The sequence below is a fragment of the Mirounga leonina genome, unplaced genomic scaffold (assembly GCF_011800145.1).
Source record: "Mirounga leonina isolate KUSES-001 unplaced genomic scaffold, KU_Mleo_1.0 Mir_151, whole genome shotgun sequence".
Taxonomy (NCBI): Eukaryota; Metazoa; Chordata; class Mammalia; order Carnivora; family Phocidae; genus Mirounga; species Mirounga leonina.
In genome coordinates this window covers 21659219-21674869 of record NW_023270377.1, presented here as the reverse complement: position 1 = coordinate 21674869, position 15651 = coordinate 21659219, and the positions used below count along the sequence as shown (strand labels likewise).

The 15651-nt window shown below is 37.9% G+C and overlaps 1 protein-coding gene across 1 annotated transcript in view; it reads right to left on the bottom strand.

Annotated features, from left to right (window-relative positions):
* Nucleotides 1-2491: 2491 nt before the first annotated feature.
* The window catches only part of BARD1 (BRCA1 associated RING domain 1), a 76827-nt gene continuing 63667 nt past the window's right edge, over nucleotides 2492-15651 (bottom strand). Inside the window, exons 10-11 of the mRNA XM_035007218.1 lie at nucleotides 4050-4147; nucleotides 2492-2953 (exon numbers count right to left, since the gene is read on the bottom strand). Of these exons, the coding sequence (XP_034863109.1) occupies nucleotides 2621-2953; nucleotides 4050-4147 (431 nt within the window). The 3' untranslated portion in view covers nucleotides 2492-2620. The remainder of the gene's footprint in view (nucleotides 2954-4049; nucleotides 4148-15651) is intronic.

Sequence of the window (15651 nt, the reverse complement as noted above, 5' to 3'; positions counted from 1 at the left end):
CATTTCACCCATAATTCTAATATGGTTCCTGCCTGGTTTTCATTCCTTAGCAAGTCAAAAGAAAATAAATTAATTAGGGCACCTGGGTGGCTCAGTTGGTCAAGCGTCTGCCTTCGGCTCAGGTCCTGATCCCGGGGTCCTGGGACTGAGCCCCACATCAAGCTCCCTGCTAAGTGGGACTCTGCTTCTCCCTTTCCCTCTGCCCCTCCCCCGGCTAGCTCACTCTCTTCATTCAAATAAAATCTTAAAGAAAAATTAAAAAAAAAAAAAAAAAAAGGAAATAGAAAAGTAACAAGCAGCCCTGTGATACTGTGGACAAGCTGCCGACCCTCTGGCTTTAATGGATCTGTGAAGGAATCACTGCGTAATCACTGACCCTCTTAATGATGATTCCAAACCATCAAAATCACACTGTATTCAGACACATTTATTTAAGGTAATAAAGTATCTATTATAGTTTAGAAATATTTCTATCCAAAATTAACTACAATGTGTTAAGTGTTCCAAAAGATAAGCTTTTGTTAGCTCAAAGGTTTCCTCTCAGGTCTTACTAAGTCTCACTTGTCAACAGCCCCAATAAGTAAACTACTACTATGAGAAGATACAGAAATACAGAAACACAAATAACTTTAATAATTTATAGTCAATAAAAAGGAAGCTTGAATCTGTGATTGACAAATGAAAACAGTTACAAGTATATCTACACAGAAATTACAAGGTTCAAGAGTTTAACATCAACCAACTGCTGTCAAAATAAATATTTAAAGGAACCAAAAATAAAACCGCTTAACAGTGGGGGACAGAATACAACAAAGAGGGAGGGGGGATAAACCAAGAAAATGAATGAAGGAGAGTGAGCAGCAACCCCCAAAGTGGTTTTACAAACAGGGATTCAAATCAGAAGAACAGACAGAAACCTGCCTAGGAATGTGACCCATGAGGCAATAAAAAGTGACCGCAAGTCAGTTATAAACCAAAAATGACAACCGAAATCCCAGAGTCCTAAATTATTTAATCCAGACATTATCTAACCCCTCAGATTTGCTTGGTGCTATGGTGTCCATCATTCTCCACTGGAATGCAATGTGGGACAAAGACATGACTGGTTGGAGAGGGTTGCAGAACTAATTCATCCCTGAAGATCAGGGTACCCAGTGTATCAGTGTGTCTACAAAACGTGTTTCTTGATATGGAAACGTCACATGTCAAAGAAGGAATTACAATAAGATTTATTTCGAAATAATCAGCAGAATCTCAAACTTACAAATAAATGAATCTTACTAATGTTCATTCACTTCAGACTCAGTATTCCCATCCAGTGCTTCACAAATCTCCAGCCCGTCAGAGACCAAACCTGGCAGGTCCCGCAGTGTCTCCCTTCCCATGTCTTTCATAGAAGTATGCTCAGTTTCTAGGAAGACTTATTAAAGAATTCTTCTTACAAATATTTTTAAATGATCTAATTTACCTTGTCGATTCATTAACAAACAAGAACACTCCAATCAGAGTAACCTCCCCAGGACTCCCCAGGCTCAGGCGGCATCCTGTCTCCTCTCTGTGGTCTTGTATTGGGAGACAGCCCTTCCCACTCCTGCCTTTAGACTTATTGTGATGGCCTTTTGTACCACCTGGACAAAATTTGTTCTAATCAGATAATCCCCAACTTCTGCCTCCACAGCAATCTAAAAATGGAAAAATAAAAAACTTCACAAAAGAAGAAATTAAGACCTTCAAAAACAATTATTTCAGCAATATGTAGCGAGGTCTACAGGAAAAAGGACTAGCCCCTAATTTAATTAACATCTGATTGACAACTTACTAATCTGGTGAGACCTTCTAAGGAATACTGATACTAAAATTTGTTAGAGAAAATGCTCTATGTATATGTACATATACTGTAGATAAACACAGTCACAAACTGATAGCTAACAATAAGCAAATATATACAATAAAAATATGTACCATGAGTCCAATGTTGATTTTCACCACCGAAGAAAAATGCTATGGTTTAAATCATGATTTCTTGATGAATACGTAAGATAAAAAGAAGAGATAAAAACGTAGGAACTGACATCCACGTAAATTATAAAAAAACTAAACACAACGTAAGATGAAGAGAATTGTAGACAGAAGAATTTAACACCTATGGTGGTACATTCAGACCAGGTACTCTATTACAATAAAGCCAGAATCAATTATTTGACAATATTTTTTGTTTACTAAGGATGGGAAGTATTTTTGCTGGTGGCAAGTGTGGTTTACTTTCATCAAAGAACATTAAAAGGCTGAGAGAGTAACGATACTGCTTGTATATTTAATCAATAGTTCTGGTACTCTCTCATTAATCTTTGATAGCTGATAATTTGAATAAAAAGACATGATGAATCAAAACATACACCAGTTTTAAAAAGAAAAATCCTTCAAAGCAATTTCAGCTTCTAAATGGTAAAGACAGAATGAATTCTAAGTCTGGCTTAAGTTTTGTTTTGTTTTTTAATTCAAGGAAAACATATGTATGAACGAGTCTACCTATTATAAAAATGTGAATGATCAAAACAGTGCAATGGCTGGGCTCTCACACCGTGTGAGTTCAATTTGAAACATACATCTGGTGCAATATTCAGCTGTCAAGAGGGAGCAACTCAAAGGACATCACACAATCAATAAACCAGCTGGAAGGAGCCATCCAGACTTTGCCCTGCCGAACCCTCTCTGGGCGATGATTAGACAAATCTTCGTAGATGATATACTGTGTGCAGAAGCGCTGATCGGAATCAGGTCTCGCGTGGTACGCAACTGTATTGATGGTCTGAGTCACGTCACTGTCTGGCTTGGGCTTTCTACTAAGGACCTGGCCCCCTGCTGCAGCGACAAGCTTAATAAGGTTGTCCTTTGGATGGTGTTTGAAGGTTCCCCCAAAATAGAAGTAGCATCCATCAAACAGCTTTGGCAACTGAAATAACAAGAAAAGGCTTGTTAAAAGCAGATCAAAATATTTAAAAACACTGCATATGAATGAGGAAAATAAAAATAAGTAGTCATGAGCTGTTAAGAGGCTGCTTAAATGAAGTGCTGGGATAAACCGTATTTCAAGTGCATTATTTGGGTCAAGGAAAATACTTCGATATTTATAGGCTTCCTAGTTGCAATCTTTCTCCTAAAACTCAGCCATCTTCTCAGAAACTTCACTCTCCTCAGATTTTAGGTGTTAGGGTGTGCTGTGTGTGGATGTTTCTGATACACACACACATATTTTTAAAAAAGCAAACAGAAATTTCTCGTCAAACTTCCTTTATCAGAATGTTATTCACATTTGGTGGGACTTAAAGCCCCATGAACTCCTAGGGTATCTGAACAGTGCTTCAGGGATACCCAGCTACACTTAATAAAATTATACAAGTAACATCATTTCTGTGGATCTTGACCCAGTTCTGTCCATCCTTACTCAGGTCCCTCTATGTGACCAATCTCCGCTCTCGAGGACAGCCCCGGTGAGAATGTGGCCTCCAGGGTTCTAGACACATACAACACAACACATACAATACATTATGAAGCCATGGCTAGGCATCCAGCTAGCCACGAAACACACTTCTTTGTGCTTTATGGAAAAAAAAAGTTCCACAACTGCCTTCTATGTAAATTTTCCTTTGTCATTTCCTATATATATATATATACACACACGCACACAGGATAATGGAATATTCCCCATTAAAACTGCAATATGTGGCAATAAAGACATATGGGAACTAAATCCAAGCAGCAGCCGTAAGTCTTCTTTCAAGTTACTCTCTGATCTGAGACTTACCTCAGATTCTGAAAGGTTTATGGGAATGTTCAAGATGCCAACAGTCCATTAACAGCATGAAATTATCACCTTCTGGGTTTTACTGCTCATTGTGATCATCTCTCAGAATCAAGTGCTTGAAACAAGCACAATTAAAATTTTAATCAGTCACCTGTACTTGTCGAAAGGGCAAGAGAAGTTTTCCTGATGGTGATACTATTAAGTTATAATAAGCCCAATGACAGTAGTATCCAAAGACAAATACCAGCTGTTCCTTGTTGAGCCTGCTTTGCCGTGGACCTTCAGGGATCTCGTATTTTTCCTCCTGTTCACATGCTTTTCTCTGTAGACATGCTTTCACCCCTAACAAAAACAAAAAAAAAAAGGATAAAAGCAAAGTAAGTATCGAGTACTGGTTTCTCACTGAAACAAGTAATTTACCTAGGTGATTTTTCTTCTCCGTGGTTGTTTTAACTGTTGTTCTGAAACAGAAATAGAAACCTTACTTATGTTAAAACAAAATGTAATAAAAATGGCTTTCCATATAAATATAAGGAATCTTGCCTTCAGAGAACTGAGCAGTGAAGTGTACTGAACACTAATTTTAGTTTCTTTTCTGAAAAACCGAAATCAATATGCTATTTCACATGCAATTATAAAAATCTAAATTTTTATTTATAGCAATTACCAAAAGGAAGGTAGATAAAAAGGCCCTCATTGGGGCGCCTGGGTGGCTCAGTTGGTTAAGCAACTGCCTTCGGCTCAGGCCATGATCCTGGAGTCCCTGGATCGAGTCCCGCATCGGGCTCCCTGCTCAGCAGGGACTCTGCTTCTCCCTCTGACCCTCCCCCCTCTCATGTGCTCTCTCTGTCTCAAATAAATAAATAAAATCTTTTAAAAAAAGAAAAAAAGAAAAAAAAAAAAGAAAAGACAGGAAGGAGGACTGCTTTCTTTGTTTTAATAAAATTATATATATATGTATTTTTTTAATTAATTAATTTATTTATTTAAAGTAAACTCTATTCCCAACATGGGCCTCGAACTCACGACCCTGAGATCAAGAGTCACATGCTCGGGGCGCCTGGGTGGCTCAGTTGGTTGGGCGACTGCCTTCGGCTCAGGTCATGATCCTGGAGTCCCGGGATCGAGTCCCGTATCGGGCTCCCTGCTCGGCAGGGAGCCTGCTTCTCCCTCTGACCCTCCCCCCTCTCATGTGTTCTCTCTCTCTCTCATTCTCACTGTCTCAAATAAATAAATAAAATCTTTAAAAAAAAAAAAAAAAGGCCCTCATTTAGTTCAGCCCACAGTGATTTGAACTTGAGGGCTTACCTCCTGCACTGCTCATTTCCACAGTTCTTTGTCTAACCCCGTTAAGACTCTAAAGTGAGCTGACGTAAGGAAAGTGTTTAGGTCCACAGCACCTAGCTCAGATGGCCACCCAGCAGAGACACGACAGTGCTTGTTAAATAGTAAGCAGAGCTTGGGACGTGTTTGGAATCTGACAGGTACACAGTTGGAAGTCTCCAGGCTAGAGATGACTTGGTGAATATTTCAAATGCTTTAGAGCTGCTTCAATAAAGATGTTCCAAGATACTGCTTAATATATAAAAGTCGCGAGATTTTAACAACTGAATTCTCCATCTCTCCAAAAGCAGAGCTTTGTCAAGAGATTGAATTTTTCTTAACTTGGAATTATTAATGCATATTCAAATTCAACACTCAACCTTGGGATAGCTGTAATTCCAGAACTATCATGTGATTCTTTGTTAATTTTACTTATGCTTTGGTATCCCTTTCCTCCAATGTTTTTAATACAAAAATCCTATTTAGCCAACTTTGTTATGCTGAACTTCTGAATCTTATTATTCTCACTAACTCATAAACACAATCGTTCTATAAAAATTGTTGGGTTTCTACATATAATAAAAACTGCATTTAAAAAATTTTTAATAGTTGCCACTGAGTAAACAACTGGCTTTCTAATGGAGCTAATATTAAAATATGTACTGTATAGGGAGGCTGGGTGGCTCAATCAGTTCAGCTTCTTTAATAACATGCTTGAATGGTGACTAAGTGTTGTTAGTTGCTGTCATAGCACAGAAAATATCAAGAATTTTTTGAAAATTAGGAGTGACATCTAGCCCAAGGGTTGCAAGCTGAATGCCTACAAGGGCCAAAGGGATTATGTAAACATGTAAGGAACACGATGTCAAGGAGCAGGAAGTCGTGGAGACTGTAACCAATAGGAAAAAGAACATCACACATAAAGACACAAAATGTAAACAGTTATGCTGGACTGAGTTGTCCACATAAATTGTATCTGCTTTGGCCCTTAGACTACCAATTTGAAACGTCTGATGCAGGGCACCTGGGTGGCTCAGATGGTTAAGCCTCTGCCTTCGGCTCAGGTCATGATCCCAGAGTCCTGGGATCGAGACCCACATCCGGCTCCCTGCTCAGCAGAGAGCCTGCTTCTCCCTCTGCCTCTGCACCTCCCCCTGCTCATGCTCTCTAACTTTCTGTCTCAAATGAATAAAAAAAAAAAAAAATCAAAAACAAAACAAACAGAAAAAAGAAACTCCTGATGCTTCATCTAATCAATCTCTTCATTTCAGATAAAGAAACTCAAGTCTTTTTTTTAAAGATTTTATTTATTTATCTGAGAGAGAGCCAAAATGGGGGCGGGGGAGGGGCAGGGGAAGAGGGAGAAGCAGACTCCCCGCTGAGCAGGGAGCCCGACCTGCGGCTCGATCCCAGGACCCAAGGATCATGACTTGACTTAACCGACTGAGCCACCCAGGCGCCCCAAAACTTAAGTCTTAAGAAATTTAAGAAGTTTTCCCAGTGACAACTAAGAACGAGAACTCAGATATCTTCCAACTCCTAGATCAGTTTTTAATCTTTATTCTTTAATCTTTATTCTTTATTTTATTAAAAAAATAAAGCACCAAAGAAAATGTCAGACATTCTCTACTCAGATTTAACATACTACACCTCTCTCACAATGTCAGATAACCACTTAACAGATGACTAAGTGGGAGGATCCTCATTTAAGAGATTAGCAAAAAATTATACCAAATGGCAAAAACTGGTGACTACCCTGGGAGAGGAGGTGTGGGGAGAACAATGCATTTGGCTTTGTCTTTAGTGAATCAATGAGTTTATTACTAGTCTTTCTCAACATTTACTTACTGACATTTATGATCATTACATATCAATTCATATCAATTTTCTAGTGAACCTCTTTTGAGATAAACCAACTAACTTGATTTACTAAACAAGTAAAAAAAAAAAAAGAATAAGATACTTTAAAATAAACTTTCAACAATTTAAATAGTGATACACTAACATCATCAATGAAATAGAAGAATCTACCAGCCAAAATATTACCAAATTAACAAGTTGAAATAATGGATGGTATTTTAATATTTTATTTACTCAATAAAAGTTAAGCAAACTGCAGCAAGAATTCCTAAACCTATCTTCCATGTTAAACAAAACATCAAAACTTTCATAATATTCACTGACATAAAGTCATCCAAAGCACCATATATACTGTAATCTTTATTCTCTATATATACATCAAGACTTAAAAATAGGCCATTTTCCACCAATTAAAAGACACTTCTTAAAACCAAAAAATGTTTTATGTTTGTAATAAATATTTAGTGAAGTTGGTATTATTCCATCATCAGACACTAAAACAGCTTATTAGCAAAAGATGGATACTTATTCTCTCTTTTGAAGAAATAAGAAGCATATGCAAGACCATTTATTAGCTTTTCAGCTAATAATTTCCAAACCAAAATGACTTTACATGAATAAGCTATGCTACTGATGTAAACACAGATTTCTATATATGCCAGAATGATATATACGTTAAAATTTGTGGAGCCACTATCCTTATAAAAAGTTCATATCCTTTCTTCCTTTTCACATGTTCCCTTATGTTTTAAGATTTTGACTGAAGCTATCATTTTGCAGAAATATTGGAATGAATTATCTCTTTTATTAAAGTTCAGAGATTCTTTTAGACCACATATATTCCTGATCGTGTCTACCATTTCAGGTAAGCTTTCCTTTGGCCCTGATTTATTACTTTTTTATATATAGGTAAGAAGCCCAATTCCCAAAGTACTGCTTAACTCAAAGTCATTAACTCAAAGTCATTAAAAGTAGCTCTGGCTACCTTAGCAAAGCCTGGAATCTTTGCATACTAATGCAGCTTATGAATTCTGGGCTACAATAATTTTTTAAAAAGAAGTTTGTACTAGGGGCGGCTGGGTGGCTCAGTTGTTAAGTGTCTGCCTCCGGCTCAGGTCATGATCCCAGGGTCTTGGGATTGAGCCCCGCGTCAGGCTCCCTGCTCAGCGGGAAGCCTGGTTCTCCCTCTCCCACTCCCCCTGCTTGTGTTCCTTCTCTCGCTCTCTCTCTCTCTCTGTCAAATAAGTAAATAAAATCTTAAAAAAAAAAAAAAAAAGAAGAAGTTTGTACTATATGGAAAGGTATCCCTTTATCTTAAATCTCTAGTAACCACTCTTACCTCCTACACCTCATTAATAGCACATATATCAATGACTGTTTATTTTCATGAACTGCTGATGATGTTTGTGAATCTATACTAAGCTTAATCACTTTTTTCTAGTTTTAGAAGGGAAAAATCTAGTTTTAAATCATGGAAATGGGAAGGAGTAGGAAAAAGGGTTCCTAAATCCACAGCTACATACAAATGATTATAAAATACAACGAAGATGGAATAAAGCTTTAAAATGGAGATTTATTAAATGTCCAAAGTGGAAAACTATCCTTCCATGGAAGGTCACAGAATCTGCTCACTTTCTTCAAAACCTAGAGCAGTAAATAAACCCCTATTTTAAAGAATTGCTATTTTTCTGGAGCTACTGGCTATACATAACTGAAATAGCAGTGAAAATCAGAATTAAATACCACTCTCAGACAACACCTAAGTCCTAAAAAAAAAAAAAAAAAATTAAGATACAGAAACAAATATCATTCTATGGCAAAATCAAAAGTCCTAATAAATATATCATTAGATCCAAACCAGGCACTTATGGAACTCAAAATAACAGCATATTAGTAAAACAGACATTGAGAAATTCCCCCTCTGATTCTATTAAAAATGAATATCCAAGTTGTACAAAATATTTTTTAAACTTTTTTTTTTTTTAAAGATTTTATTTATTTATTTGACAGAGAGAGACATAGTGAGAGCAGGAACACAAGCAGGGGGAGTGGGAGAGGGAGAAGCAGGCTTCCCGCAGAGCAGGGAGCCCGACGTGGGGCTCGATCCCAGGACCCTGGGATCATGACCTGAGCTGAAGGCAGACGCTTAACGACTGAGCCACCCAGGCGCCCTTAAAGATTTTATTTATTTATTTGAGAGAGAGAATGAGATAGAAAGAGAGCATGAGGGGGGAGGGTCAGAAGGAGAAGCAGACTCCCTGCTGAGCAGGGAGCCTGATGCGGGACTTGATCCCGGGACTCCAGGATCATGACCTGAGCCGAAGGAAGTCGCTTAACCAACTGAGCCACCCAGGCGCCTCAAACAAAATATTTTTTAAATGCTTTTCTATTTGGCTTTTTAGGCAAAGAAGCTATAATATCACTAAACTTTAGAAAAAAGGAAATCATTACAGGAAACCTTTCAAAACGGTGACAAGAACAATGGAAAAACAACTTACACTCTCCCTGCAATTTCTGAAAATCTGGGTGCCTGGTACAAGAAGAAATGAACCCAATATTATGAAATGCCGCAGTATAGAGTGGAAGGACAATGAAATGAAGGCTGAAAATATAAAATAAAAGCTAAATGTTCCACTCATGCCATCATAAACATCTAGACTGGGGATATCACAGAAAATGCTATCACAGATCATTAGACTTTATAATTTTATATAAATACCATTTAACAACTGGTTATTTCTGATTACTTTTTAAGCTAGTATTCCAATTACAAACTTACTTATATATAAAAGCATATTTCTTCATAGGACAGTATGCTGGATTTATTTTACTTAATGTATATTTGAGAAGCAGATCAAATTCTACCACAAAAATATATTACATGCTGTATTAGGGTGCCTGGGTGGCTCAGTTGGTTGAGCGTCTGACTCTTGGTTTTGGCTCAGGTCATGATCTCAGGGTCATGAGCTCGGGGTCATGATCTCAGGGTCGTGAGATCAAGCCCTGCCTCAGGCTCTGCGCTCAGCCAGAGTGTGCTTGTGATTCAATCTCCCTCTCCCTCTGCCCTTTCCCCTGCTCACACATACACTCTCTCTAAAATAAATAAATATATCTTTAAATATATAGATATATATTACATGCTGTATCGTAAAATTTTATTAGGCAAAATTTGGGTATCAATTCTAAAATCCCGTATTATGAACAATATCAAAATAATCCCTTTCATTTTTTTAAGATTTTATTATTTTTAATTTTTTAAAAGATTTTATTTATTTATTTGAGAAAGAGAGAGAACACGAGCAAGAGAGCACAAGCAGGGGGAGCAGCAGGCACAGGGAGAAGGAGAGCAGACTTCCTGCGGAGCACGGACCCAATGTGGGGCTCGATCTCAGGACCCTGAGATCATGAACTGAGCCGAAGGCAGCTGCTTGCCTGAGTGACCTACCCAGGTGCTCCCAAATAATCCCCTTTTTAGAGTTGTGGTTAAAGACTAAACTTTATTCTTTTTTTCAAACATCCAAAATTTTTTCTTAATAAAATAATTTAAAAACTCATACTTGGTATTCTTTAGTCATATATTGAAAGTTTAAATATGTATATAAGAATTTCTGTTTTGACTGGTAGGGCAATCACCACATCAAAATGTACTTGCTAGGTCTACAGAACTAGAACAAAAGATCCAGTATATCTGACTGCGGCAACATACACACACAGGTGCTAACTTCCCTGAAAGTAAGACTGAAGCCTTTACCTGTCCAATTAATCTTTGTAAAGTTGAAAAACAAGATAAACTTTCTAATTTTCATGGGAACTTGAGAAGCTGAATTGGATTTCATTTAAAAGACACACACTGGGTTTTTTGTTTGCTTTTTGTTTTTCAGGGAGACAGAGAGAGAGTGCACAAGCGCGGGGAGGGGTAGAGAGAGAGAAAGAGAGAGAGAGTGCGAATTCCAAGCAGACTCCCAGCCAAGGATGGAGCCCAATGCGGAGCTCAGTGTGGGGCTCAATCTCAAGACCCTGAGATCACGACCCAAGCTGAAATCAACATTCAGATGCTTCACCGACTGAGACACCCAGGCGCCCCAGACACACATCGTCTTTTAAAATGTCACAAACAGGTTTCTGCTTATCAATCCACCAACGTTTTCTCTGGACTGTCCTTCGCCTGCATGCATTCACACATTTATATAATATTAAAAGTAAAGATATAATTGTTTTATGCTTCTTCAAAATTTCAACAATCCTGTTTTTTGTAACACTTTAGTCTTAATAATTACCACATAAAAATATGAATTTTTTCAGAGAATATATTTAAACTTTTAATTATTTCCAATTTAAGGTTATTCCCCCTATGTCCTGCTATTGGAAATAACAATGAAAATAACTTTTTCCTTTCTTCTGTATTTCTTGCTTAGGACAAATCCTCAGAAGTGGAACTATTAGATCAAAAGACGTTATTTTTTTTTTAATAATTCTTACAGAATCATTGGTGAAGGATTACAGTGTCGACCTCAGAGAGTCAGGGACCTGGGGTGGCAAAGGAACTGAGAAAAGAGACGACAGTATAGCGAGGCACAGGGGACCCCGGGCAAACAGCCCAAGGTGCTGAGGTTTATTTTCCATAATCTAATAAAACTTCTACAATGATACAGGTCTATAATGATTTACAGCAGGGGCTTAGTAAGGCACATTTTTCCACATACACAGGGTTAGTTAAGTGAAGCAGTGGGAGTGGAGAAGGAATAAAGAATCTGTAACTGGCTGTGATCAATTAATTGTAAACAGCATTGTATTCGGACCTTAACACAGAATAAGAGAACAAAGAAGGCAATGCACAGTGTGCTGTTTACAGCTGGCTTCCTATCTACAAAACATCTTCTGCTGTGTACTTTAGAACAGACCACACACATCCCAAGGGCATTTAACTCTGATCCTCTCGGGTTATTTTTAACCCTGCAATCTCAAGTTTTCTCAGAGATTTCGGAGTCAGAACGAACATCCACCAGCGGTTGTTGTGGCATTCTGTTTCCCACATTTCAGTAAACATGAAGTTGCCTATCAATTTTAGTTGATAGAAATGCTTTGGTAAGAGGCACAGAGAACCCCCCTCAAAATCAATAAAAATAGGCCAACACCCTGGATCTAATAGTAAAACTGACGAGTCTCAGAGACAAAGAGAAAATCCTGAAAGCAGCTCAGGAGAAGAGGTCTGTAAGCTACAATGGTAGAAACATTAGATTGGCAACAGACCTATCCACAGAGACCTGGCAGGCCAGAAAGGACTGGCAGGATATCTTCAGAGCACTAAATGAGAAAAATATGCAGCCAAGAATACAATATCCAGCTAGGCTGTCATTAAAAATAGAAGAAGAGATAAAAAGCTTCCAGGACAAACAAAAACTAAAGGAATTTGCAAACATGAAACGAGCCCTACAAGACACATTCTAAAGGGTCCATTAAGCAAAGAGAGAGCCTAAAAGTAACATAGATCAGAAAGGAACACAGATAATATACAGTAACAGTCACCTTACAGGCAATACAGTGGCACTAAATTCATATCTTTCAATAGTTACCCTGAATGTAAATGGGCTAAATTCCCCAATCAAAAGACACAGGGTATCAGACTGGATAAAAAAACAAGACCCATCAATATGTTGTCTGCAAGAGACTCATTTTAGACCCAAAGACACCCCCAGATTGAAAGTGAGGGGGTGGAAAACCATTACCATGCTAATGGACACCAAAAGAAGGCTGGGGTGTCAATCCTTACATCAGACAAATTAGATTTTAAACCAAAGACTGTAATAAGAGACGAGGAAGGACACTATATCCTACTTAAAGGGTCTATCCAACAAGATCTAACAATTGTAAATATCTATGCCCCTAACATGGGAGCAGCCAATTATATAAGCCAATTAATGACAAAAGCAAAGAAACATATCGACAATACAAAAATAATAGTGGGGACTTAAACACCCCCCTCACTGAAATGGACAGATCACCTAAGCAAAAGATCAATAAAGAAATAAAGACTTTAAATGAAACACTGGACCAAATGGACTTCACAGATATATTCAGAACATTCCATCCCAAAGCAACAGAATACACACTCTTCTCTAATGCCCACAGAACACTCTTCCAGAATAGATCACATCCTAGGTCACAAATCAGGTCTCAACCGGTACCAAAAGATCGGGATCATTCCCTGCATATTTTCAGACCACAATGCTTTGAAACTAGAACTAAATCTCAAGAGGAAAGTTGGAAAGAACTCAAATACATGGAGGCTAAAGAGCATCCTACTAAAGAATGAATGGGTCAACCAGGAAATTAAAGAAGAATTACAAAAATTCATGGAAACCAATGAAAATGAAAACACAACTGTTCAAAATCCTTGGGATGCAGCAAAGGCGGTCCTAAGAGGAAAGTATATAGCAATACAAGCCTTTCTCAAGAAACAAGAAAGGTCTCAAATACACAAACTAACCCTACACCCAAAGGAGCTGGAGAAAGAACAGCAAATAAAGCCTAAACCCAGCAGGAGAAGAGAAAAAATAAAGATCCGAGCAGAAATCAATGAAACAGAAACCAAAAGAACAGTAGAACAGATCAACAAAACTAGGAGCTGGTTCTTTGAAAGAATTAACAAGATTGCTAAAACCCTAGCCAGACTTATCAAAAAGAAAAGAGAAATGACCCAAATAAGTAAAATCATGAATGAAAGAGGAGAGATCACAACCAACACCAAAGAAATAAAAACAGTTATAAGAACATATTATGACCAACTATATGCCAGCAAATTAGATAACCTGGAAGAAATGGATGCATTCCTAGAGATGTATCAACTACCAAAACTGAACCAGGAAGAAACAGAAAACCTGAATAGACCTATAACCACTAAGGAAATGGAAGCAGTAATTAAAAATCTCCCAACAAACAAAAGCCCAGGGCCAGATGGCTTCCCAGGGGAATTCTACCAAACATTTAAAGGAGAATTAATATCTATTCTTCTGAAATTGTTCCAAAAAATAGAAACAGAAGGAAAACTTCCAAACTCGTTTTATGAGGCCAGCATTACCTTGATCCAGAACCAAAGACCCCATCAAAAAGGAGAATTACAGACCAATATCCCTGATGAACATGGATACAAAAATTCTCACCAAAATACTAGCCAATAGGATCCAGCAGTACATTAAAAGGATTATTCACCACAACCAAGTGGGATTTATCCCTGGGCTGCACGGTTGGTTCAACATCTGTAAATCAATCAACGTGATACAATACATTAATAAAAGAAAGAACAAGAATTATATGATCCTCTTAATAGATGCAGAAAAAGCATTTGACAAAGTACAGCATCCTTTCTTGATCAAAACTCTTCAGAGTATAGGGATAGAGAGTACATACCTCAATATCATAAAAGCCATCTATGAAAAACCCACAGCGAATATCATTCTCAATGGGGAGAAACTGAGAGCTTTCCCCCTAAGGTCAGGAACACGGCAGGGATGTCCACTATCACCACTGCTATTCAACACAGCATTAGAAGTCCTAGCCAGAGCAATCAGACAACAAAAAGAAATAAAAGGCATCCAAATCGGCAAAGAAGTCAAACTCTCACTCTTTGCAGATGATGTGATACTTCATGTGGAAAACCCAAAAGACTCCACCCCAAAACTGTTAGAACTCATACAGGAATTCAGTCAAGTGGCAGGATATAAAATCAATGCACAGAAATCAGTGGCATTTCTATACACCAACAACAAGACAGAAGAAAGAGAAATTAAGGAGTTGATCCCATTTACAATTGCACCCAAAACGATAAGATACCTGGGAATAAATTTAACCAAGAGGCAAAGAATCTGTATTCAGAAAACTATAAAATACTCATGAAAGAAATTGAGGAAGACACAAAGAAATGGAAAAACGTTCCATGCTCATGGATGAGAAGAACAAATATTGTGAAGATGTCGATGCTACCTAGAGTAATATACACATTTAATGCAATCCCTATCAAAATACCATCCACTTTTTTCAAAGAAATGGAATAATCCTAAAATGTGTATGGAGCCAGAAAAGACCCTGAATAGCCAGAGGAATATCGAAAAAGAAAAGCAAAGCTGATGGCATCCCAATTCTGGACTTCAAGCTCTACTACAAAGCTGTCATCATCAAGACAGTATGGTACTGGCACAAAAACAGACACATAGATCAATGGAACAGATTAGAGAGCCCAGAAATGGACCCTCAACTCTATGGTCAACTGATCTTCAACAAAGCAGGAAAGAATGTCCAATGGAAAAAAGACAGTCTCTTTAACGACTGATGTTGGGAAAATTGGACAGCCACATGCAGAAGAATGAAACTGGACCATTTCCTTACACCACACACAAAAACAGACTCAAAATGGTTGAAAGATCTAAACGTGAGCCAGGAGTCCATCAAAATCCTAAAGGAGAACACAGGCAGCAACCTCTTCGACCTCAGCCGCAGCGACTTCTTCCTAGAAACATCGCCAAAGGCTAGGGAAGCAAGGGCAAAAATGAACTATTGGGACTTCATCAAGATAAAAAGCTTTTGCACAGCAAAAGAAACAGTCAACAAAACCAAAAGACAACCAACAGAATGGAAGAAGATATTTGCAAATGACATATCAGATAAAG